Source organism: Centruroides vittatus, unplaced genomic scaffold, assembly GCF_030686945.1.
Source record: "Centruroides vittatus isolate TY-2023 unplaced genomic scaffold, ASM3068694v2 contig_631, whole genome shotgun sequence".
NCBI classification, from domain to species: domain Eukaryota; kingdom Metazoa; phylum Arthropoda; class Arachnida; order Scorpiones; family Buthidae; genus Centruroides; species Centruroides vittatus.
In genome coordinates, this window is record NW_027122388.1 from 381414 (window position 1) to 409080 (window position 27667).

Below are 27667 nucleotides of genomic sequence, written 5' to 3' on the forward strand. Positions count from 1 at the left end.
TGGTAAAATGGAGTGTGTTCGAAAGGAACACAAATTTCTTCTAAAAGGGACTAGGAGGATAGTGTTTTAGACTAATCAATGGGTGGAAGAGCTAGAATAGAATACTTATTGGGAGGTTGGAAAAGCATGAACACGAAAGCCTGATAAATTAAAGGCATAACACCAGACGTTAGAACAACTGGTTTAATTCTACAGCCCGTACAATATTAGCAATCCTATGTATCATGCCACCCCCTGATCGCAGGTTAATTACGACACGTTATGCCATCTGTTGAGCGAAATGAAGAATATTTAATTGTGCCTGCAGGCGTATTGTGTGTAGTTGAATAATATTTAAACAGGTTTAAAGTTGGATAACACGAAACAATCTGGCATTGTGATTAATGTTAAAGTCGCGTTGTGGAGATAAACGAAAAAATCGTCTACAGGTGATTTCTATTGTTTAAAATATTATAAATTATTTAACAATATTTTATTGTTTATATTTGTAATAAATTTATGAGTTAATAAATCTCTAAAATATATTTAAAAATTGCTAACTTCTGTTTATTTTATGCATCATTACGACACTAGAAAGGCTGATAATTGCGTTAAAATTAAGCCGCCTAGCTCTAGCCTTAATTAAAACAATTAATAAAATCGTCCGTAGCCTGTAGGCTATGAAGTTTATCTTTAAGATATTAATCGGGATATTTAGTCATTGTTATGATGGTAAATTCTGTGTATAAAACCACATAATTTCGTGGAAAATTACGTTTATCTCGATTATTGAACATTGTTATAGCGCAGTCTCTTGTTAACTTCATTCAGTAGTAACTCTCTCCCCTCCGCACATAGAATGGTCGAGTCAAGTTCCGGTCCCACAGAATCCCCTAGACTACCAACTGTCAGCATTGATGTCATAAAAACCAGAAAATTCTTTTCGGTGAGGCCTTCTACAAATAGAGAAATGTTACAAATCTCATCAATGGTTGAGAAATTCGCCAATGCCTTAAAGTTAGTTGTAATAAATGCAAATTCTGTGACTCATTCGAAATTCACGTGCACCTAATTTGAATTTTTAGTTAATAGGTCCATGTAGGTATTAAAATTAAACCCTAAATTCGAGTTTAAATTTAAATATTCAGCAATTTTAAACGGTTTAAAATAGATCTGTGCGCTACGTAAACACAGGCTTAAAACTGCCTAAAATTAATAATTTATGAGGCATTGATCAGTTTATATGATTTATTTAACATTATTATTGATTTAATTTTAAAACTTTATTTAAACATTTAAGTTATTATGCCTCATAATGTGAGAAAATTAACATATAAGTTGGCTTCACACAAGGCTCATGAGTTCCTTCGTCGATTCCTATTAAGAAAGATATTAATGAATATTTTTAATGAGAATTTACAAAATATGAGTCTCTATAGAAATATTCTGCGTGCTTATAAAATATTATTCAAGTAAAAAAGTAAAGTATGAAAGAAAACAAAGTAACGTTTGTTTGTCTGGACTGAGATTTATGACTACAGGTTTTCTTGTTTATCCCTTAAAGCCGCGCTGAATTTATAATATTACATCATTATAGAGTATCGTCCTACCCTAATTGCTCCATTATAACTGACCAATATCGAGATAGGAGTATTATAAATATTATTCAACCATGAGCATAAGTCCTTCACGCTTTGATAAGCAGTCCAACTTAAGATTTTCTCATACCCTCACAGCCTTAAACCTCAATGTCAATTGTGCAATTGAACGTTATGCAAAGGTGCATCTCTGCGATGCTTCAACTAACAACAGAAAAAAAATCTCAGGTGACGTTAACTAATGAAAGTGTTTCCTATCACAAAAACACACAAGCCTGCGGGTGTATAAAGTGTTTCTAAGCCTTCAGGTTAATTAATTTGTTCATTTTTTTTTACTCCAAGAAAATTTATAATTGGTCTGTCAATAGGTGCAAAGCCTAGATTTTATTTTTTTGTACATAAAAGATACATTGTTCGTTAGACCCAGATTTGAGAGTTTGTAGTTTCTAGTGTCGTAATTTATAGAAAAAAAAAACAATTATTGGGGGGTAGAAAACACTCCGAGCTATCATTAGACCCGCACAAAACATTCTTTCATAACCTTTAACCTAGCCAAAAAAATAATAAAATAAGTTCTTTGGGTAGAAAATTTTCTAAAATTGAGCCTTAAGTAGGTCATGCTACAATCCTTAATTGCAATTTTTAAAAAGTAAAACCTGCTGAAATTAATAGAAAACATTTGAAGCCTTAATTTTACACTTTTTTCTATTAAATCCAGCAGGTTTGAATAGCCTTTCAGCCTTAAGTTTACTTAATACGTAGTAAAATTGAGGCTTAAAAAAACTTTCTTATTAATTACACCAACTTCAAGCTATTCTGTACTAGTTTCTCAGGCTACGTTAATAAAATCACTAATTAAATTTTAATTTTCACTAAGTGCAAAATATAGAAAAATAATTGAAATTATTAAGTTAATTAAATTGCTAATTTTCTACTTCTTGCCTACAAACATTCCCACTTAGGCATAATTGCCAAGAGCCTAATATTTACAAACTATGTTTAAGTTAAATTATAAAAGCTGGTAATTAAATGTAAGAAAGAAAAAAATCATTTAACGGCTCTAAAAAAATACAAATATAGGCGTGTAAAACTACCTCATTATCCTGGCAAAGGCCCTATTTAGATTAGATATATGAAATGGTTATGACTTCATCTGAAGTAGAATAGCAAAGAAAGAAAGTCTACAAGAAATTAGTAGAATATTTAAATTAGTAGGCATTCCAACAGTGATCGTGCATAAGAAATTTTCACGCCCTTACACGCTGAAGATTATTTTTAAGAAGGCCGGTTAACCGGCCCCAGGGCCCTCTTTGCACGCTGCTTTATTTTATGACCGAGTAGAGAAGAGACTAGACGATATTAATTAGCATGTCGGTGTAGAACCTGTTCTCGTAGAAGTCATTACCTCATATTAAGCAGAAGCGAGTCGCTTGTATTTTGCTTTTCGACTGTTTTATCTGATGGATTTTTCTCGATTTCGGCCTAATTTTGTCTCAAATAGAGAGCAAAATAGCTTTAGTTTCCTCAATTCTAACCTCAGTTTAACGCGTTGATTTGTACGACTTTTTAAAATAATCTTACTTAATTAATTGTGTTTCTACGGTATTTTTCTTTGTTAAACGCCACGTGGTTTTTTTCATTTATCAATTTCACTCTTAAAGACATATTTTTTCTGTCAATTTCTGTTACAAAATTAATCTGTTTCATTTTATAAAATGAAATCAATTACTGAAAAAAACCACGTGGATTATTTTTTTTAAATAATCAATTCCATATTTTTGTTGTTAATTTCACTCTTCTAGAATTATTATTATTATTATTTGTTGAAATTGATTAATAAAAACCACGTGAATTTCCACGTGGTTTTTATTAATCAATTTCAGTAGGAATTTAATCAATTTCACTTTTGAAAATTTTCCTTTTTTTTTTTACTAAAATAAATCATGTTGAGACACGTGGATTTTTAGTAATCGATTTCATGTTTTTGTTGTCGATTTCATTTTAAATTCCACGTGATATTTTTAACCAATCACTTTCATCGACGAAACTGATTACTTTCTCTTTTTTTATTCGTAACAATTGAAAATGACTACTAAAAACCAGGTGGTATTTTTTTAATTGTTAATTTCACTTTTACAGAATTACCTTCGCTTTCAGCAATATTCTAGAATTTATTTATTTATTTTTTTCAAACTTTTAAATATTTTTGAATATATATATATATATTGTTTTTTTTTTTTTTAAATTTAAAGTTGGAAACTTAAAGATATTTTCGAGTAGATTTAATTTACAATTTCATTCTTAATACATTTAAATCGAAGTATTATCGAAAGCTTTAACTAATTTAACCCGAAACAAGGAAGCTCTTTAGTCGGTTATATGTATCAATTAAAGCCTATAGGTCCTAAAAATAATAGCAGAAGGTACTATTTTTGGTGTAGAAGTGTTCGACCAATCCCAACTCTGTTCTAATTTATGTTATTTACGATGACAGAAATTGTCCAGAACAAAACTCGGACCTACATCTGAGAATTCTTTCTCTCCAGTTTTCTTCAAAGTCGGTGAATTACTTAACAATAAAATTAGTGATAAATGGCAATTGAAGCACCTCCTAAGTTGAACACACTTAAAACTAAAGTTCTGAAGCATCAAAAGAAAAACAAAAAAATCCAACAAATTTTTTTCGGACTAATCTAGATTTTTTGGAAGTAAATTCTATTTTTTTTTTTTACAATCGTTTTTCTAATTTTTGTGGAGTTTTCTTTATTTAAAAATTGAAAAAAAAATTAAAGGCTTTACTGGCCTAATAGCACGCGTAGTAAAATCATTATAAATTAATGCGCCTTATTATTAAATTAAGGCTAAGAGCGGTTAAATTAACACACTAAGCTTCATACGTAAATAATAAATTCAAAGACTACAATTAAGGCTAGCTTAAAAGCCTGATGCCAAACTGTTCCATACAAAGTAATATTTATTTACAGTGTTTTAATTCAGAATTTGTGTATTTATGCTTTTGTTTTAAGGCTATAAAATCGATTTTAACCATGAAGAGTTTTATTGAGCCTTGAAACACCGCATAAAAAGTCTCAGCGAGTTTAAGGCTAGCGGGTTGCGATGAGAGAAATTAATTGTTGCGCCTTAATAACCGAACAAATAATAAACTCGAAGGCTAAAATTAAGGCTTTTTAATATATCAAATACAATTTTTCGTATAAAAATTCAAGTTTCATCGATTAATTTACATGTTAAAATCCTATTCTTATTTTATAAAATCCTAGTTGACCACACTCCTTATCTTAAGGCTCTTGTTGAGTTTATGACTTTATCGCAGGAAAAAATCGCCTTTTTTTCTAAAGAAAAGGTTAAAATTCTAACAATAAATCACAATTTTACTCGGAAACGTCACCAAAATGAATTATTAAAAGGGGGGTTATTATTTTGAATGATTACAACTTTAATGCATTCCTACCTGTACAGACATACAGACGGGATATAGAGCTACTTTTAGATAACGTTAACATTTACGACCTTTGTATTCAGATCGTAAAATCCTATACGACAAATTATACTGTATTATACAGCTATAAAGTCAAGGTAGGTGACATTGCACTAGATACAGGTGAACATAACCTGTTACCACATTTCTCTACTAATTACCTGCTTCTAAAAAAACACTCGAAACGGGTTTTAATTGGTCAAAAAAATTTTAAATATGCAATTATTATTTTTTTTTATAATTTATTTTAAACTGAATTAAATTGGAGCCGCATCCTGGAGGAGTTTGTCAGCTTCTTAGAATCATCTCAATTAAGACGTGATTAAAATTTTTAATTTTAATAATTGTTGTATTAATTTAATTTATTATCAAATTATCGAAATAATTTTAATTAAATATTAATTTTATTGTTAATTTTTTTAAGTCAGTTTAATTGATTTAAATTACATAAAACATTAAAAGAAATCTTCAATTTGATCTATTGGATAAGTGAAGATTTCTTTAAAGATTATTCATAAATTTTGGGCTTTATCATTAAAAAAATTAAATTTTATAATATAAATTCTTTCAAATTTGAATAAAAATATAAAATTTTAAAGCCTGAAGGCTTAAAATTCCATTTGTTTTGAGCCTTTCCAGCAGCATTCGAGAAAGGTAGAAAAAATGGGAACTGACTTAAAAATACGCGAAATTTACGAAATTTTAAGAAAATAAATTAAAATACTTAATTAATTTTAATGCACAATATAATCTTTTGCACTTCTAAAACAATTTTTTCCTTATTTTTCAGGTTTATGGAACGTTTAAGCCTTCGAATTCTCGAAAGAAATATCAATAAATTTATAAGGTATCGAACGCTTTTATAATTTTAACGGAACATTTACACAAAAAATAAGGCTTAATTAGACTTAAAGAGCTTGTTTTTCACATAAATTTTTTAGAAAATAAAGTTAATAAACTCGCCTGAAAAAAAAAAAAATTGTTATTGAAGTTAGTTGCAAACATCAACTTCAATTGACAGGAGAACTGATTAAAAAATTATTCTCATTATCACAGAAACTATGCAATAAAGAAATGCAATTATTGCTTAGATATCTTCACAAATTGCCGCAGATAACAGGCTGTTAGGAAAGGAAAAAAATGTATATGAACTACAACAAGATAAAAGCTATTTATTTTTCTACTGATAAACACTAGCAAATTTTTGTGGAAATAGCAAAAAATAAGCACATAAAAATCCTTAATGTACCTTTTAAACAATGAAAAAATAAAAATTGATTTTGTACTTTACACAATCAAAATTTCCGTTTAGTGATAATAAAATTGCTTTAAAAAAAATCCAAAAATTCCTTCAAAAACTCTCTTTAAAATGGTTATGTTTGCTCGATACATTGTCCTAGAATAAGGCACAATTCGTCACGAAATTTTAAGGCTAATTTCAAGAAATATCACCTTTATCACCAGTTTAAAGTGATTTTAAGGCGTTGTAATTAGGCTAAATTGAGGTGTAAAACAATATATTCAGCTACTTTTGCTTGTTATATTGATCAAAAATAGGCACACTTTCTCGCAGTTCTTTAAGAATTACGGCAATTTTTAAGGCTTATTTGAATAGAAATCATGTTTTTTACTCACTTCAGAGCCTTACAATTATTTTAATTTAGTCATAAAAGCTAAAACTGAGGTACAAAACAGATTTTTAGATTATTTTTTCTTCTTACATTTCTTATTATAAAGGCACAATTTCCCACGAATTGTGCCAAATTTTAAGGCTTATTTCAAGAAAAATTACTTTTTATTCGTCTTGATCCTGAGATATTTTAATGTGGTGTTATTTAGTTATAAAGGCTAAACTAAGATGTGAGAAATATTTTCCAGGTTAGTTTCGCTTGTTACACTCTTCCAAAAAAGACTTAAATTTCCTTAATTATTCATAAAATTTGAGAAATTTTAAGTTTATTTCAATAAAAATAAGTTATAATTTTCACATACGGTTTTAAAATAAACTATTTTTGAGCCTTTTAATTATTTAAAGGCTACAAAAATGTAGTTTTATGGGCTAAACTGAAGTATATAAAACAAATATTTTAAGTTCTGTTTGCTCTTCATATAAAGTTATAGGCTCAATTTACGATAATTTGCCGTAATTTTAAGGCTTGTGTATACATTTATCTCATTCTAAACCGTTAAAATTTAGCCTGAAATGAGACTTTAGAATTAGTTTGAAATTTTTAAAGCCTTTTTAGAGTTAGAGAGAGATTTAAATGTTGGTTTAAAATGTATAAAAATGTAAGAGTTTTTACATTTTTTTGAGATTTTAGAGCTTTAGCAGGGTTAAATTTCCCTACAAAGTAGGAAATTAATTAATAATTTTCCAAAAAATCTGTGCTATTTCCTGTATACTACTTTCTAGCATTATCCAATTTGCTGTAACCAATTAGAGTTTAGCCTTGTAGAGCGATAAGTCTAATTAAGTAGAAAACCAAAGTTTTAGATCAAAGAAGAAGTAAATTTATTACCAAGAAAAAGTTAATTAATTGTGATCGATCTGAGAAGCGATTAACGATCGACCATTGATTCAGTTAAAGTCTAATCTTGTTTAAGGAAAGTTGGTTGTCTGCTCTTCTATCAGAATAATGTCTGTGGCTTGGATCGATAAAGAACTTGATGAAACCAACGAGTAGAATGCTGCTCAGGGGGTTTGCTGCTGATTTTCTGCTCCTTATATAATCAGGCTTTCATAGCCTCTATAGCAGTTAACTGAACTGTAAATTACGATCAGATTAATCCTTGGTTTTTAGTAAGCTAAGGCCTGGCTTCTCGAAACTTTGTTTAATTTAAATTAAAAACAGGCTCGTAATATAATAAAGGCTTTTGGCAGATATTATATAATATAGCAGGCTCTTAAAATCTAAAAACTGATTCTTATATGTAGGCTTTTAAAGCTGGAAACGGTCTGCTGAAAAGGCTCATGCTCAGAAGGTTGCTGCTGGTTTTTTCTCTTATGTTGTCGGTCATTTATTGTTTCTACTCCGCTCTAAACTGCTTAATTCTAGGTTTAATGCCTGGCTTTTGATGTACTACTTTAATTTAGAGCTTTAAAATCAGGTTTTATTTAAATAAAAAACAGGCTCTTAACATATAGTAAGGCTCTTGGCAGATACTACACATTAAACTTAAAATAACTATTTCTTATTGTAGCGTGATTACAAGGCTTTTTTTAATAAAAAAAAGCCTTATAATCAGGCAATTTTTAAGCATTTGTACTTTCTACACGAGTCATCTGCATACTATACAGGTTAATTTTATTTTTAAGGCCTAGGTTTTTCATATACTTTCTAATCCTGAGCCTTAAAATTGTACATTATTTAAACTAGATAGAAGACTATATTTTAAGGCTTATGACAAAAAATTAGGAAATGTACTAAGGTCAATAAAATAAGGAACTGGTCCTTAATACAGAATTTTGAAGTTACGAATATCTGATAAAGTGTAAAGTGGGTCTTAATAAGAAACTTTAATCAGAAAATAGGCTTTTAAGCTAGGAAGTAGGCTCTTAAATAAGAGCTCAAGAAAGGCTTTACATAAGACATTTTAAGTTATGAACATAGGACTTTAAAATTCACTAAGTAGGCTCTTAAATAGAAGATTTTTTTAAGCTTTCAGGTATGCTCCTAAAATAGGTTTAGGAACCATTTTTTTACGGCCTAGACCCGAAATAAAGTACTTAAAGTGAATTAATAACCTTATTTTCCTGATTGAACGTTCGAAAAATACTTTTAATTACGTTAAATGCATACGGTATCCCCTACAGGGATACACTTAACAAAAATCGATTTTATGGATCTGTGGGGGCAAGTTTATGCGTGATATTTGTAGGGGGTATATCAAGTTTATACAGAAAATTATTTATAAAGCCTTAAGATAAACGTGCAGCAGTGGCAGTAAGGAAAGAAACGTCGTAAATGTCATCGTAGAAGCAGAACTGTCGTCACCTTTTACTTCACAATAAGCTAGATAAGAGCACTACAGACTAAGTATCAATATTAATGGCGACTTAATGTCCAGCAGCAATTAGTATGCAAGTAAAACATTAAGTAAATCGTCAAACATCATTTTCTTGATTGATATAAATATAAGTATATCATACAATGAATCAGCGTGATGTATTTTTAGAACCAATTATTCGAATAAATGTCTATTGTTGAGTTGGATAAGATGCTTAAACGTAACGTCTTTCATCTTGCTTACTTTCTGTTACGCTTGTTTATTTAGTTGATTCATACAATTAAGATCTTTTAACATGTTTATCCTCTTCTCCAATGATAGAGATGCGTAATAATTTCGATTTTATCCCACTTCTCTACACGTTAACTCCTATATACTGTTAAAATATCGTTTGTTGACACGTTAAAGAACTGTAAAAGCATCATTTCGTGATCTTAATATTGATGTATCATGTTTCCTACATATTAACATGGATAACTTTACATAGACACGTCTGAGTGCATAATATTGTTTGGTTTAACGTTAGGAGCTCTTATGTGATCTTTGCGTACTAGGAATTATATAACGTTGTTAATGCTTAATTTGCGTTAATTTTTATAAAACGTTTTTACATTTTATCTAAATAATTACGAAATTTAATTATTATATTGATCCTTTCGTTTTTTATAAAGGTATTTATATATTCACACGCTGTAAATGTAGCTTCACTGCAAAGCACGTGTGTTCTACTCCACGTTATAATGATATTCTCTTCTTATTTTCAGTTTAATTTTTTAAATTTTTTAAAATAATTTCTTAATTTTAATATTTAAATTATAATATAAGTTAAACAATTTATATAAATTAACTTCTAGTAAAGAATTATTCCTATAATGAGTACACTTGTCTAGTTAATGTAGCAAATTCTATTAATAAAAAAAGGCAATTTAAAACAATTTTAAAAGCATTTTAAGATAATTTTAAACCTGAAATTTTATTTTTAAGCCGTTAAATTATTCTTTATAAGCAATTTGAACTAAATTATAGTTTGTTTAATCGATCAAAATCCAGGAGGAAGAATTATCTAATTCCCTCCCGGATGTTGGGTATATTAAAAAAAAATCGCTTTTTATATCTAAAAAATTCATGTTTAGAGACAAAATAAATGAGCCAAAAAATTCGACATAATACATATTTTATTGTACACATAAGTATGGAGTACAGTACAATGGGACGATTCGAAAATTCAAACCAGATTCTCTATAAATAACAAACTGTAAATAGATTCTACCAGTTCATTTGTACTTCTTTTCCTATCATTTTTTAAGATTTTTTCCACAATAGACAGATAATACAACATTAATTTTCCTCTCTACAACTTTTATATAACGGTGGGAATGCTTATGACACTTTTATCAATTTATCTTCATCATGGGATGTCTCCTTCTCCTCCTCCTCCACTCTCATCCTCATCCTCATCCTCATCATCAGCATCAATACGTATAAAAGCTTTTTCTTTTGTTAAGAACAAGAAAAAATACAAAATCGAAACAATTTCTTAGATTCTATCTACATAATTATCATTCACAGAGTGATCATGATCAAAATATCCATCAATAGAATGATGCTTAACGTATATATATATATATCAATGACCTACAGAAGAGTCTCAATATCAAAGCCTTCTACAGGCTTTTATAATGTATTGAGAGCCTTCTAAAGGCTCAGAGAGCTTCCATAAAGGAGCCAATCTACGTATCAAACGTTCCATCAACAGCAACATTAGAAAAAAAACCGAGAAAAAAAAATTATCACAAGAATTCCAATAACTTAAAAAATATGGGATCATTCTATTGACGAAGTGCAAAAAAAAAAAATGTTACAGAGAGAACGTTCGTCGGTTTGCCCGTAAGTCAAGGAAAAATTATCCACACAAACAACAATATAACAACAATAAAAAACAGGTAACAGATGCCAAAAATCTAGACAACACATCATTAAAAAACTACAAAGCTTACCATATATATATATAAATTTTATTTTATTTACTTTTTTTTTTTCTTAGAATTTTTATGTGTTTATATATATATATAGTTTAACAAAATTATGATACACCTAGGCTTTGTCGACGAGGAATGGTAACTATTTCCCCATTTTTATACGTATAATAGCAACAGAGTTGCAGCAGGAGGGCAACTGCAACTGTCTCCCCCCACTGCTCCTATATGGATACACTTAAACAATGTTACCATTTAAATGCTCTTATTTTTGACATATTTTTCCACTTTCCAGGAATAAAAAAATCTTTGGAATCCTGACGACTGGATAAAACTGCGTCACAAAGTGACGTGGATACAAGAAAAGGATACAGGAATTTATCCTTAAAGACGTATGATGGTTGGTTATGTGCATATACATTATATATATGTATGTATATATATATATAATATATTTATATAGAGGTATAGAGTTACTTCTAGGACCTAGATTACACGTTTTTTTTTCTTTGTATTTTTTTAAGCTACTAGCTTAAATATAGGCTAATTTTTCTGGCCTTTTTTTACAAATTACAAAGGCCAAGATCACAATAAAACGAAAACGAATCAACCCAAAATCTTCTCGAACCATTGAGGAATACGACATTGCCCATTCTTCACTACTGAAAGACCCACGTATTGCTAGACAAATTTTAGTGTTTTTTTTATTATTTTTTAAATTTGTTATAACCCTTGTAAATCCCCCGTGTTTTTTTTTAGATCGTTTGGATCGTAGCCTGAAGGCTTACAGCTGGGGTGTTTGAGAATCTGAAGAACTCGGTGAACTAGTAAGGCTCTGATCGCCTTTCTGTGACAACAATTCTGTTTTTGGTAATTGTTGGACGGCTGGTTTCACTTGACACGAGTCGTCTTTGTCTGTTATCTTGTCTTGATTTTTCGATTCTTTAATTCCACGATTATCTATTCTTGCTTGTTCGTTAATTTCTTTCACAGCACGTATCTCTTTCTTCAATTTCATACGTCTGTTCTGAAACCAGATCTTGATTTGTCGTTCTGTCAAGCATAGGGCGTGTGCTATCTCGATCCTTCTCCTTCTAGTCAAGTAGTGGTTGAAGTGGAACTCCTTTTCTAGCTCTAGTGTCTGAAAACGTGTGTAGGTTTGTCTACCTCTTCGTCGTGGGCAACCATTAGGTCCTATAAAAGAAATTTTTACGATAAAAATTATATTTTTTACTTACTCATACGTTACACAGACATATCATTCTGTAGATATATAGTATAGGATATAGGGTACAGGATGTAGATTCAACAGGTATACATATAGAAGGGCTGTAAATTTGATAGGTATATTGTATAGGATGTGGATTCTATAGGCATACGGTATAGACATTTTATACCCTCTTCAATGTCAACTACCCTGTGTGATTTCTTGAAATTAACATAATGGGGGGAGTCTCACACCGTTATAACTCTATTCTAACCCACTGTACTAAGAAATACCTGTAATTAAAGGTTTATGAGCTTATAGGGGACCTAAAACGATATTGCCTCAATTCATTCGAAGCTTTTTCTAACACTTTACTATAGGCCTCTGATGTCTTTACCTTAGGATAAATTCTTAAAAACTCATCTATTTTTAACAGAATTCTATGAATAGTAGACAGGTAGACAGACGAATAGACATAAATACGTACTCTAAATATAGACGTGTATACAGTAGATAGAGCTTTTAAATATAAGCTATAGGCTACAGATTGTAACTACATAAAGTCTGTAGCTTTACGTTATATTTTTAGGTAGGCCTTATGTAGAGAATAGAAGGCCTACTTAAAATTTCTATAAACAGTGTATAGAATATAGGCCTGTATTTTACACTGCATACGAGTTATATAATATTTTAGAAAATAGGCCTGAGTTGTACAGTATCTAGTACAGGCCTGCCAGTTATACAATAGACAATATACAGTCTATATCGCCTATTGTATTTCTGAACTACAGAAATTCAGGCTGGTATAAAAGGCTTTCAGATTTGCAGGTTTATACAAAGGCTTTGAGAACATAGAAAATTTTACTTCTATCCTTATATAAAGGCCTTTATAACAGGATAGAAGTAAGCTCTATATAAAGCATATTTAAAGCATCAAGGCCTATAAAAAATTATTTATATTTTATTATTAAACAATAATATAACATTCTAACAACATATTTCTATTTTCAGGACCAAGCCACGTGAAAGAAATTTAGAAAAAAAAATGAAAAAAGACATCACCCTTGTTGCCGGAAGTTAAACATGGAATTTAAAGAAGGGTGTTTTAAAAAAATAAATAAAGAAATTCACCAGATCAACTTGTGTTTCATAGCTCTAAATTTCTTTTCAAATAACCGTGACGTCATCGGTGAGTAAGTAAAATTCAACCCCCCCCCTGGCAAGAAGAAGAAGAAGAAGGAAGCATTCTGATATAATTTACGAGGTGTTTTTTAACAACAATCCAACAAGCAGTTTGAATGCCTTTGCTGGAATTTTATCTGTCATAAAATCACTCTTATACCCCTCTTTAAATCCTCCTATTCTTATACATTATTCCAAAAACATCATATTTATTGATTTAATTCCACCACAATATTACCACTTTCTGCTTCTTTTAGAAGGAAATAATACAATTTCTTAATGGCTGCGGATAGTAAATTAATGGGATTTCTACAGCATTTACTAAAGGTGAAAGTATTTAAATTTATTAAGTCTTCATCTAAAAAAAAAAAAATGCCTGTAGATGGATTTTTAGAAAGTTACATGAAATTTATTTGATGAATTTGTTTATTTTTATTTTGAAATTTGTGTCATTTTTTATGAAAACTTTTCAGTCTTTTTGAAATTCTTTTCGGACAATTTGAATATTTTTTTTAGCATAAAGGGAATTTTTCGGAACTTTTTTGAACAATTTGGGTATTTTTTAGCATAAAGGGAATTTTTCGGAACTTTTTTGAACAATTTGGGTATTTTTTAGCATAAAGGGAATTTTTCGGAACATTTTTGAACAATTTGGGTATTTTTTAGCATAAAGGGAATTTTTCGGAACTTTTTTGAACAATTTGGGTATTTTTTAGCATAAAGGGAATTTTTCGGAACTTTTTTGAACAATTTGGGTATTTTTTAGCATAAAGGGAATTTTTCGGAACTTTTTTGAACAATTTGGGTATTTTTTAGCATAAAGGGAATTTTTCGGAACTTTTTTGAACAATTTGGGTATTTTTTAGCATAAAGGGAATTTTTCGGAACTTTTTTGAACAATTTGGGTATTTTTTAGCATAAAGGGAATTTTTCGGAACTTTTTTGAACAATTTGGGTATTTTTTAGCATAAAGGGAATTTTTCGGAACTTTTTTGAACAATTTGGGTATTTTTTAGCATAAAGGGAATTTTTCGGGAATTATTTTACAACAATTCGTGTAATTGTTTAGCTTGAAGGGAATTTTCGGGAATTATTTTACAACAATTCGTGTAATTGTTTAGCTTGAAGGGAATTTTCGGGAATTATTTTCCAACAATTCGTGTAATTGATTAGCTTAAAGGGAATTTTCGGAACTTCTTTTCGGACAATTTGAATATTTTTTTTAGCATAAAGGGAATTTTTCGGGAATTATTTTCCAACAATTCGTGTAATTGTTTAGCTTAAAGGGAATTTTCGGAACTTCTTTTCGGACAATTTGAATATTTTTTTTAGCATAAAGGGAATTTTTCGGAACTTTTTTGAACAATTTGGGTATTTTTTAGCATAAAGGGAATTTTTCGGAACTTTTTTGAACAATTTGGGTATTTTTTAGCATAAAGGGAATTTTTCGGGAATTATTTTACAACAATTCGTGTAATTGTTTAGCTTGAAGGGAATTTTCGGGAATTATTTTCCAACAATTCGTGTAATTGTTTAGCTTAAAGGGAATTTTCGGAACTTCTTTTCGGACAATTTGAATATTTTTTTTAGCATAAAGGGAATTTTTCGGAAATTATTTTTAAACAATTTATGTAATTATTTAGAAAATTTTAAAGTTGTTTTGGAAATAATTTTGTAAAACGATGTAGGCCTATACTATATTTTTTTTTAAATTTGTGAGGTTTTTTTCTGGAAATTTTTAATAAAATAATTACGTTTCCTTTTCTAAAATCTAACTTAGAATAAAGAAGATTGCTTTATAGACTATTTTCTAAAAGATTTCTATTATTTTTACAAAGTATTTAAGTATTTCTTTTTAAGTTTTTTAAGAATTTCCGAAAGAACAGATGCTAATTTCTTACAAATTATCTAACATATATTTTTTTTTATTTTCTAAAAAATACACTGCAATTTTATTTAAAAAAAAAAATTATTTTCTAAAACTGCAAAATAATTTTTTACAAATTAATCTATATAAACTTAGAAGCTCGATACTCGGTTACTTTCGGAAGCAAAAGCACTAAATAAAAACTAAATATAAGTAAATTAATTCATAATAAAAGTAGAAAAAATAGTAAATTAGTCATATAATTGAAAAATAGAGCTTTTTTTCGAATTAATCTCTAGAACTTTGTACACTTGTACTTCCTCCATGCAGCGCATTTAATATAGAAAATAATAGGAAACTCACCCTTTAAAATTTTTTTAGAGCTAAACGGAGTCTCAAGTATATAAGTCAACACCTTTTACTTCTATGAAGACCCATCTACAGACAACTCACACTTGAAAAGACTCAAAATATCATCTAAAAACACCCGAATTAACAAAGAATTTTAGATAAAACACAAGTTAGGGGAGCCAAACATTAAGTATATAGCACATACAAACCAGATATAACAGAAATCGATAGGTGTGAAGGTAGTTTAGATACGCAAGTACCAAAGAGAACGTTTGAGAAATGACCACCCCTCGCAACAACAGGAGAGGAAGAAAAATAAAAATAAAAAAAAAATGGAAATTTTCTTAGACTTTAAAGCTTTATTGTTAGTGATATATGCCCAATATCCCGCTTTATCATGGCATGTAGTAGGGGGGTTTCACGTGATAACGTGTTCGCTCCTTAAATCCATCTGGTGACAGATCAATGCTTGACTGCGATAAGATATGAATATTCATTAAGCTACCCGTCAACTATCGGAATTAACTTTCACTTCCACAAAGACTTACGAGCAAGAAAAGGAGACTTTTCTACATTGCTTGTTCAGCAAACACACATGCACACACACACATACAGAGAATTACAGAAATGATAGAAGGCCATTTATTCGCTTACTTATCTATACTTCAGGTTTGAAAACCCAATCAGAATTTGTCATAAATTTAAGGGGGGGGGGTAAAAAACGAAGTGATAAGGCAACAACAATGGAGCCTGAAGGGTTTATTAGCATAAAAAAATCACCAGATACCTCATTTAGATTGGAGGAGTTTAGAAAAATGAATGCTTTAGATGAAGTTAGAATGGGTTTAGAACTTATCTAAACCTCTAAAAAATATATAAAATATAAATCTACGTCGCTCCTAAGTAGGGTCATTACTTCATTTTGTGATTATTCTGCTAAATTTTTTATTGTTCTACTGAAATTTGACTAAAATTACGCAGCTAATGTCCTTAAAATTAGACCCTTATTCTGTTGGAAATTATTGCAATTAGGCCCACATTTTTAGAAATTTTACGTTTAGCCCCTTAGCTTAATTCAAAGGCTACAGCTGATTATATAATTAGTAAATTCTACTATGCCTTAAAGGCTACACATAAAAATTTGTTAAAGCCTTTCCACAAACAGAAGGGAAAATTATACCAGGCCTACACAACTCGTTACAAAGGTTTCAAGTAATTAAACATTTAAAGCCTTAAAATATAGAATAAACTAGTTCTAAGAAGGCTTTTTATGTGCTTAGATCTTAATTAAACTAAACGAAATGTTGGGTATACAAAAGACTATTCTATTAATCCACCTATAACAGCTTTGATCCTAATTAAAATAGAGGCCATTTACTCCATTTTCAACTTTAATTTAGACCTTGCAAGCCTTATTAAAGCCTTAGAAGGCTAAAGTAAATCTACTCATTTTTATTTATCTGTTTACACGCTTAAATTAACGCAATAGGCAGAAGGGAGGCTTAAAAAAAGTTCAATATCTAAACAATTTCTGTGTTTATATACATTTTAATAAGGCTAAACTAACCTTGTTATTTATCATTAGTGAAGCAGACTTGTGACTTTATTGGGCCTTAAACAGAGAATACCAAGTTCTAAAGATTCTCACCATACAGTTATACAGTATTTACCTAAGAAAATTAATATTTTTAAATATCTAATTAAGGATCTAAGCTCTTTTTTCCATACCTAACACTTAAATTAACGTATGATGTTCTTAAAAGACTGAATATTCTTGTTTTTAGATATTTAAGTGAGGCGAAACCATCTATCTTTCTTAACATTAAGGCACGAGGCTTGAGAAAGGCTAAACAATTCAATAAACCTAACCTAACCTAACCTATTTTTTTCTACATTGAAATTAGCGCAGGAGGCTCGAAAAAGGCTCAATATTTGACTGTTTTTATACATTTAAATAAGGCTAAATTAACTATCCTCCCCTTTCTAGCCTACCTCTACACCTTAGATTAGAAATTAGCGCAGTAGGCTCGAAAAAGGCTCAATATTTGACTGTTTTTATACATTTAAATAAGGCTAAATTAACTATCCTCCCATTTCTATCCTACCTCTACACCTTAGATTAGAAATGAGCGCAGTAGGCTCGAAAAAGGCTCAATATTTGACTGTTTTTATACATTTAAATAAGGCTAAATTAACTATCCTCCCATTTCTAGCCTACCTCTACACCTTAGATTAGAAATGAGCGCAGTAGGCTCGAAAAAGGCTCAATATTTGACTGTTTTTCTACATTTAAATAAGGCTAAATTAACTATCCTCACATTTCTAGCCTACCTCTACACCTTAGATTAGTGTGTAAGAGGATGAAGACAGAGAAAAAAAGAACAGCAAGAGCATGCGAGTTATCCATAAAAATCAATAGGATAATTTCTAAAAAATTATTTTTTACGCCATCCTTTCGAAGTTACAGGGTGTTTTTTTAAAAAAAAATAAAGAACAGAAAGAAACTACACAAAGGAAGTGTCAAATAAATCTGTAGAATATTACACCAGTTTAGAAAGAGGTAATTTTTTCGTCACAAGTAAAATAACTAGGAGCAGAGAGAGAGAGAGAGAAGAGATTGTTATTGTCAAGAATGGACTTTGCTTCTATCCACATTATTTTTGTGGCAGTTTGCGTGTTGCACAAGGGGTTAAGATAATTATCAAGCACGCAGTCGGTGTCTAACAGCATCAGTTTGAACATAAATATCAAAATAATCGTTTAGTTGCATTAAACTGAAACACGAAGTGGGTTCCCTGGGGTTGAAGACTTATTTTCTACCTTCCAAACCAATGCAATAAGTTTACAAAGTATAAAAAAAGGGGGTATCATCTAACACAGTTTAATTAAATTTAACTCATAGAACACGAGCGAAGTCCACCCCCTTTTGTTTATGTAGTTAGATGAAAGGAGGTCTCTCTCTCTCTTCTTTTTTTGTGTGTCTGCACTAATTACACTGCACTTCTTTTTTTTTGAGGATGATCCTATAAGTCGTAGGTTCTTACCTTTGTCTTCTAGGGTATTAATTTTAACAGAATGTTGGAGGGTGGTGTGTTTAATACCTTACAAGAACTTGTGTCACCCTCCCTCAATAAAGTATAGGGTCGTATTTCTGAAATTAATACCTTAAAAAAAAAGATAGGACAAGGTAAAACTTATCAGTTTTTATAAATCCGTTTATAAATCAAAGAATTATAAGAGGTGACCCTCCAAAAAAAGGTGTGTTATACCTTGAGGCCTGAATTAATAAAGAAAGTAAAGAAAACTAAGAGAAAATCGATGATAAATAGAAGGGTCATCTTCCAAAATCATAGACAATCCTTATTCTTAGCACAATAAGTGAAGCACAATAAATATTCTAGTGTTTAGAGCCGTTAAATGACTTTCGCCCCCACCCGAATCTATACATAAGGGGTCTTATCCTATTCTACATTTAATTTCGGCAGCACGATAAAATCGAAGGGTTCTTACCTCGTCGTTGGAGTATTAATTAACAGCAGAATCGTCGGTTCTTTCCCTATTCTTCTAGGGTATTAATTTCAGCAGGATGATACCTATAGGCTCGTATATAATAGGCACACGCGCTTATAGTAAAGCTTCCACAAATCACTAAAGTTAGGGAGTGAAAAGGCGGGTTAGGCGAAGGCCACCTAAAGAATAGGCGGTCTTTATCTCCCCTACCCCCACTTTCGACAATGACAGTTTGGGGACTCTAACAGATTTTTAGTATGCTGCTGTAAAAGCTGGTGGCCCTATATCCCAACGGATATTTAATGGAGGAATACGTAAGTTATTATGCCTTATATATATATATATATTTTTTTTTTTTTCTATAATTTCTAACGTCATAAGGCTCGTAACACGTCACACATCACTTATCAATACGTAAATGTACGCAATTATTGATTGTCATCACTTCCATAACCAGTCATAGAGCAGAATAGGGTCGTGATAATGTATTTAAATGATATTTTCCGCCACTTTTGTTTGTATTTTTTAATAGTTAATTAAATTTTCTCCACTTGTTAATTTTTTATGATTTTTATTCTACTTTTTTGCCATTTTCTACGGTAAATTTGAAGTAAAATCCTTGATTTTCTTACTCCAGAATATTAGTCTGTTATTAGGAGTTAATTTATCCGCAAATTTCTGGCCAATTTTAATTAATTTTCTCTTAATTCTTCTATTTTCTTTGTTAATTTAGGCCTACTGTTTTCACGTTACTACACTACAACTCCTTTGTTTCGATCTAAACGTGCTTTAAATTACCTTAAATTAACAAAATTTCCACTAAGTTATTGAAAAATATTAAATTTAATTTATAAAAGTACCTATTTACAACTTTAAATAACACCTTAAACCATAAAAAAAATCTAAATTCATATCCAAAAAGTTACTTTTTTGAATGCTTACTTTTAGTTTCAAACACGCCTTAAACAATGAAAATACTTACTTTCAGTTTAAAAAAGTCTCAATAATCAAAATATTTAGATTCATTCCTTAAAAATACCTACTTGCACCTTTAAAATACACTCTGAAACAGTGAAAATACCTACTTGCACCTTTAAAATACACTCTGAAACAGTGAAAATACCTACTTGCACCTTTAAAATACACTCTGAAACAGTGAAAATACCTACTTGCACCTTTAAAATACACTCTGAAACAGTGAAAATACCCACTTGCAGTTTCAAAATACATTCTCAAACAGTGAAAATGCCTACTTGCACCTTTAAAATACACTCTGAAACAGTGAAAATACCTACTTGCGCCTTTAAAATACACTCTGAAACAGTGAAAATACCTACTTGCACCTTTAAAATACACTCTGAAACAGTGAAAATACCTACTTGCACCTTTAAAATACACTCTGAAACAGTGAAAATACCTACTTGCACCTTTAAAATACACTCTGAAACAGTGAAAATACCTACTTGCAGCTTGAAAAAACACCATCAAACAATGAACATATTTAAATTAATTGATAAAAAGACCTACTCGAGCAATAAGAATCATCTGAAAACCCCGAAAAAAAGCCCAAATCTTAACTTAAACTTGCAGGAATTCATCCAAAACTACAAATTATTAAATAATACACTAATTTTAATCCAAGAATTTCCTATCAAACAACAAGAAATAATATCCGCAATAGATTAACATTATGTAATGGATATAAAATTATAGCATTGTTTGTTTAACTTGCATCAAAATCTATAAAACAATTCGGTTATGAAACCGTACGTCTGTCTGTAACGCTTTACGCGGTGTAAAAAAGAAAAAAAAAATGTTATTATGCAACTGAATAATATCTGTTCGCCTAGCAGTAAAGAAAATAATGATTTTTAAGGAGAAAGTCCTGGTATTTTATCAAGATTCGTAGGGTCTGGACGGTGTTTATGTAACAAAGTTCAAATCTGTTTGGCCCCACAACTAAATTTCCGTGTCTGAAGCTGTAGATAAAACAATAAACATTGAAAAGTAAACGTTAATTTAACAAAAACAAACAAGATCTATTTGTTAAAATAATATTCAATTTGTACTAAATTTTTTCATTTTACACCTTCGTATTGTTTACCTTTGTTTTTCTTAGATTTTAGTTCCTTAATTTTGCTCGAAATTTACCGATTTCTTTCTTATTTTCTTTGTCTTTTCTATCTAAATTTCATATTTAGTCTCTTAGTTCCCTCGAAATTTCTTAATTTACTTCTCTATTTTTGGAAATTGTACACTTGATCCCATATTTACTTCGAAATTTCTTACTTTAGGTCCTTATTTTATTGATAATTTTACACTTAGAAGTGCAAAATTACACTTAGTACTTAGTACTTTTATAATTTCTTAGATACATACTTTAGAACATATTTCTTTAGAACATACTGTTTGAATTTTCTCTAAATTTAGAACGTTTTTGCCTTAAAAAATACATCGAAAACACCTCAGAATTATCTAAAAATCCCTCTCAAATTCCAAAAAAAACAAATAAAACTACAATTAAGGGGTGGAAACACTCATTAAAACACGATAATTTTCAAAAAATACATCATCTGAAAACACCTTTAGACCAATAAACGTACCCCTTACATTTTCTCTAAATTTAGAACCTTAAAAATGCATCGAAAACACCCTAGAATCATTCAAAACCTTTGTAAACTTACAATAAAACTAACAAAACTCGACTATCAGGGGTTAAAAAACATCATTAAAATCCAAAAATTTTCCGAAAAATATCATCTAAAAACACTTCAGAGTCATCAAAAACCCTTCTAAAATTTACAAAAAATACAATTAATTGGAGGAAACACGCTTTTATTTTCTAAAAACTCAAAAAACCTGACTCCCCCCCACTTGATTCACGAACATCAATCAATGAAGGGAGGGGAGGGGTGAGATAAATCAAAGAGAAACTTGATTAAATTTTCCTTTAATAAAATAATCGATGTGACGTTGGAGGACCTCAAATTTTAATCAATAACTTATTAGGGAAGATTTCAAACTGAGTCAATAAGAAAAGTCATTTAAGAGGCAAAATTGTTTACTCGAAACGAAGTTATTATAACTAAGTACATACTTAAGTCATGTAAATCAAGTTTAGTAAAAGCTTCAATCTTCTATGTCAACATATAAAAGATTACTTTATTTATTTTTCGCTAATTGTCATTGGTTTGTGCGTTATTAGAAATTTCCTTCGTTTCTCTGACGTTCCAACTATTGAAAGAGAAATTGTTTTTACTTACGACTGCAAAAGCCTGTTTCTTGTTTTCATTTCTACCGAAGAGAACATTTTCAGTTACTGGAGCGTAAGTTTCCCCCCTCACGAGCCAGGCATGCTTTAATTTCCATATACATGCCACTTACAAGACATGTTTCCACCTATGTAAACAGGCTAACCTAACCTAACCTAACCTAATCTACATTAGCAGGCTCCCAACTACATGAAAAGGCTCACACCTACATGAGCAGGCTCCCACCTACATGAGCAGGCTCCCACTTATATCAGAAGGCTCCCACCTATATCAGAAGGCTCCCACCTACACGAGCAGGCTCCCACCTACACGAGCAGGCTTCCACTTACATGAGCAGGCTTCCACTTATATCAGAAGGCTCCCACCTATATCAGAAGGCTCCCACCTACATGAGCAGGCTTCCACTTACACGAGCAGGCTTCCACTTATATCAGAAGGCTCCCACCTACATGAGCAGGCTTCCACTTACATGCGCAGGCTCCCACTTACATGAACAGGCTCCCACCTATATCAGAAGGCTCCCACCCACCTAAATGAGCATGCTTTAACTTACAAGTAGTGCCATAATTTACACGAGCATGTTTCCATTTACAAGACATGCTTCCACATACGTCAGCATGTTCCCGCTTGCAACTATACCAGCATGCTTTACTTACACGGCATGATTCCCCCTATATGAGCATGTTTACACTTAAAAGGCACGTTTCCACACGTACAGAGCATGGTTTCTAGTAACAAAGATGTTTATGTTTACTCGAACCTGTTTCACAAGAGCACAAGTTTACATTATAAAAATAAACATAAGAGCATGCCTCAATGTAAAAACACACAAGTCCATCTACTTGAATTGATTCTAGGCTTGCAAATGTGTGCCTTAATCTTAACCCCTACTCCCCTAAAATGTGCTGAGCTAATTCGTCTTGCGTGTTACGGATAGACAAACAGATTGATTTATTTGATCCACAACACAAAATGGATCTAATTTTCGTGGCCTCGATTTAATTCTATTAACGATAGTTTATGAATCTATAACTTAAAGCCTGATTCGATCGTGCTTGATTTCAAATCTAGCCTTAAGGCTTGTTTAATAAACCAACTCTACGATATCAAAGTAACACGGAGTTCAACGAAGCCTTAATGTATTACTATACTACAGGCTTAATTAGAGCTAAATGTAGCTATTTTAGGCAAAAATTCAGTACGGCAATTTATACTAGCTAAATAGGCTCTAGTATGCTTAGGCTTTGTGCCTGTAGGCTTCATTTAAAATCAGGCACAATAAATAATTCTCAACAACTTTTTTGTTTATTAACCTTTTATTTTTACATTTATTAAGCCTTTGAGCGTTATTCACGAGGCTCAAAGGAACAATTCTTATTATAACAAGGTGCCTTTTTATAATAAAGAGCCTTATTTAATGCCACATACAAGCTTATGTATTAATTAACAAAGGTATTTTTAGTCTTTATTATAAGAGAAAAAAAAACCTATAAAAATGCTTAAAATAGGGTTAATTTTCAATATAAACTTAATTTAGTAGGGAAAATATAGGAAAATTAAGGTAACTTTTTAAGGGAAAATTAATTTAAGGCTACAACGACGTCCCTAACGTCAGATTCACAACAAAAACAAGGAGCAGCATCCAGAAAATAAAGGAGCAAATTAGCAAATTTCCGTGCCAAAAATATGAGATTTTTTCGATGTATTGTTTTAAAAAACACTATAAACACCCGTCTGACACTAAAAATACCCCGATTAATCGTCGATTTTGGTGTTAAAATCGCATCCAAAAACACCCGATTTCAACCGTTAATCAATTAACTCGCCAGTCGTTACACGTGGTTGACGGATTTTACGGTTGAAATATCAACCAGATTTTTCTTCTGTTTCTCGTGTTTTTAGAAGAATTTAGAAGAAGAATTTTATGTATTTTCTCAGGTTATAAGTAAAAATATTGGTTAGATTAAACTATAACCGAGTGAATGGAAAGCACTTTAGTAAATTGGAAAAGGCGATTTTACTCCCCTTTCTCTTTTCTCTTCCTCTTCAATTTTGTAAGATATTTTTCTGTGAAAGGATGCACCAAAGCTATTTTATGTATAAGCTACTTTATAAATAAACTTACTACTAGTTTAATAAACTACTATCACAGTAGCATAGCTTCCATTTACTTCCACAGTAGCAAAGATTCCTTACTAGTTTACCTTAACAGCATACTTTTTAAAGAGTGAGTTATTATAGAAAGTAATCGGGTGAAAGTAAAGAAAATTAAGAGAGATTTTTCAAGAAAACCTCGGGTGAAGATGCTTTTTGGGGTTTTGGAGCCTTTATTTACGGGTATTTTTTCAAAATTTTAATATTTTTGGGTGGTTTTTAGCTCCTATTTACGGTCTTTTTGGATTTTAAAGCTCTCGTTTGGGGGTAAATTTAAAGAAAAAAAGGTAATTTAACTCAATTAGAAACGTTGGTTAGAGACTTTTATGATTAATAGTTTGATAGAAGGTTACTATAGTAACACACTCCGATCTTGTTACGATAACATCACGTTTCTCAAGATAAACATCTAAAAAAGAATAGAAACACTTACTGATAACACTACAAGAAATTTCTCTTTTTTTACTGACTCTTATCGAGAATATAACGTTTTTTTTCTTCTTTTGGCCTTTCAAAACTGTTAATTAAACGTTTTTTTGGCACATTCTGCAAGCGTAACGTCACTATTGACTTGATAAAACGTTACTACAATAACACGTAATTGTTACGATGAACATTATAATAACAATTTAATGACTCTTAACGTTAAAATAATTAAGAAAATTTAACATATTTCAACGTTTTTACACCATTCAAAAACGTTTCTGGATCACCTTACTTGCTGGTAATTTACTAATAAATTAAAACAGTAACACACTTCGTAATTGTTACGACAATGAGGCGAAAATCAGCACCAAAATCAACGTTTTTTTAACGTTTTTACACCGTCCTTAAACGTTATTTTAATAAAGATTAACTCAATAACAATGGCACGCTTCGGATTTTATTAGTGTAACAGCACACGTTGCAAGGGAACCATAACAACAAATCATGGGCGAAATTAACGAGAAAAACGTTGAAAAATCAATTAATTAAACGTTTTTTTTTAAATACAATTTTAAAGCCTTTAAATCACAAAAAAATAGCGAATAAATGAAGAATTTTGCGGTCAAAAATGGGTTATTAACTCTCTCGTTTAATAGCCCAATGTTGGGTTATTATACATAATTTAAGCTTCTTCCTATGGGTTCCACGCTATAAATTTACCTAGAAGTGTTTCTTTTCGTGTATCACTTACTGTTAAAGAGACTCATAAAATAATTTGAAGGGTAATCTCATACAACAAAACGGAATCAGAGATAAAAGTCTTGACCTTCAGATTGGATTAAAGGTTTAATCATCCCTCCTCATTCATTTCTTTAATGTCTAAGAGGAGGGAACTTCATAACTTTCTATTATAACAGCGTTTTTTGATGATTATTTTTTTATATTTTGGGGTATTTTTGGGGTGATTAATCGCCCGATTCTACAGAGCAAAGTTGGGGCAAAGTTGGGGACGTGACAATGGATAAATTGAACGAAATCTGTAGGAAAATAGGAAATTACAGGAGATTTTTGTGTTTTTTTTAGACTCGGGAGGGATTTTTTCCATTCTGTCTGAGCGATTTAGCCGAATTGTAGCGAATTTTTAAATAGTTACGCGAAATTAATACGCTAAAACACCGATTTATCACCCCGGTGTGTGATTTACACACGCAATTCTTCACGTATGAGGAAAACACAACGTAGTGTGAAGTCAGCAGCAAGATTTACAACCAAATATAAAGAGAATTTGTACCTTTATTTTTAAAAGAGAGACCCCACTAAAGGGGCCACGTAAAACAATTTTGGAAGAATTAAACAGACTTAGACCTATCAGAACGAAGATGAGCCTGAGAGTAGTTTTTTGTGTGCCTGTAAGAGCAGACATACACTCTGAACAGCGAGCTCGAAATACTCACAGGGACAATCACGAGCGTGTACGTCACACACACGAAGACCACGCGCGTAACCTTACACGTCAGTCAGGACAGGACGGCCATGTTGGTTTTTGGCCCTCCCTACGACCTTGTACGACTCCCAAATCCCATTAAGTCAACACTTAACGTAGAAAGAGAGAGAGAGTGTGGACAATAAAGCCCTTACCGGCAATAGACATCCAGGGATAACGTGGCACGTCCGGGATCTGCTCCACTTGCCTGACACCAAGCTGGGAACACGAACCGATATCAGCCGGATTGGGATGAGGGAAGAACTGCGAGGGTGCCACAACAGCGGGGGAAGTGGCAGGGGACGAAACAGCGGCTGCTGCTGCTGCTGCGGCAACGGCGGCACAGTTCTGCAAGTTGAAAGAGTAACCTGCACCACCCGATCCATCCATTCCATTGTTCTGGGCTGTGTTGTAGCGGCACGACTTTGCAAAATCGGCATTCGAAGTGTAGTAGACGTTGCCCGTAACGGATACAGCAGACTGTGGCGACAGGCTGACATACGGATACATTCGATGCTGCCCGTAACTCGTCAGAGCACTTGGTGAGGTAGTGTCAGCTGAGTACTTGTTCCCTAGCAGTCCATCCATAAAATTGCCGCTCATCTCCGTCTCATATTTACCACTGTAATACCACTAAAAGACCACCTTTACGGCTCGTATATGGCTCCTTCTGCTAATGGCCACGATGTGACTACGGCGCTCCGTTACGACGTAAACATGGACGACCAATCGCGCAAGACCCAAATGCCATCGTCCAATGGCAAACCTCCTACCATCCAATAGATTACTGTTCGCATTTTTTTAAACGTGTTCTCAATGTGCCTATCTATCTATGTAACTATCGAATCCTTGTTTTTAATGAACAGTGTTGTCCTGCCATCTATCCGCAGCTATGTTCATAGTCTAGCTTGGTCACTCTGCCCTCCCTGCCACGCATCTCTGCGCCCTCCTTAATTTACCGACTTGGATGAGGAGCGCAAAGTAAGCTTTCTCACCCTTAATTCTTTGTTTCGTGTATGGGAATTACGGATGCTGATCGGCATCTTGGTCCTCACCCGTCCATTTGCATATCCATGGGAGATGTACTGATCGATTTTCATGCAAATTTTTCGTGTTTAAGTGACGGTTTTGATCAAATCTTCGTCTTAAATCGAT

General features: G+C 31.5%; 1 protein-coding gene and 1 long non-coding RNA gene across 2 annotated transcripts in view; one reads left to right on the forward strand and one right to left on the reverse strand.

Annotated features, from left to right (window-relative positions):
* Positions 1-13406, forward strand: part of LOC136979725 (uncharacterized) — a 26801-nt gene extending 13395 nt beyond the window's left edge. Inside the window, exons 2-3 of the long non-coding RNA XR_010881433.1 lie at positions 5867-5923; positions 13279-13406. This is a non-coding gene — a long non-coding RNA (uncharacterized lncRNA). The remainder of the gene's footprint in view (positions 1-5866; positions 5924-13278) is intronic.
* Positions 10242-27573, reverse strand: LOC136979723 (homeobox protein abdominal-A homolog). Its single transcript, XM_067275749.1, has 2 exons — positions 26668-27573; positions 10242-12254 (listed from the first exon to the last, which is right to left on the reverse strand). The coding sequence occupies exons 1-2, from the start codon at positions 27113-27115 to the stop codon at positions 11845-11847; spliced, it is 858 nt and encodes a 285-aa protein (XP_067131850.1). The 5' UTR covers positions 27116-27573; the 3' UTR covers positions 10242-11844.
* Between the last annotated feature and the right edge of the window lie 94 nt (positions 27574-27667).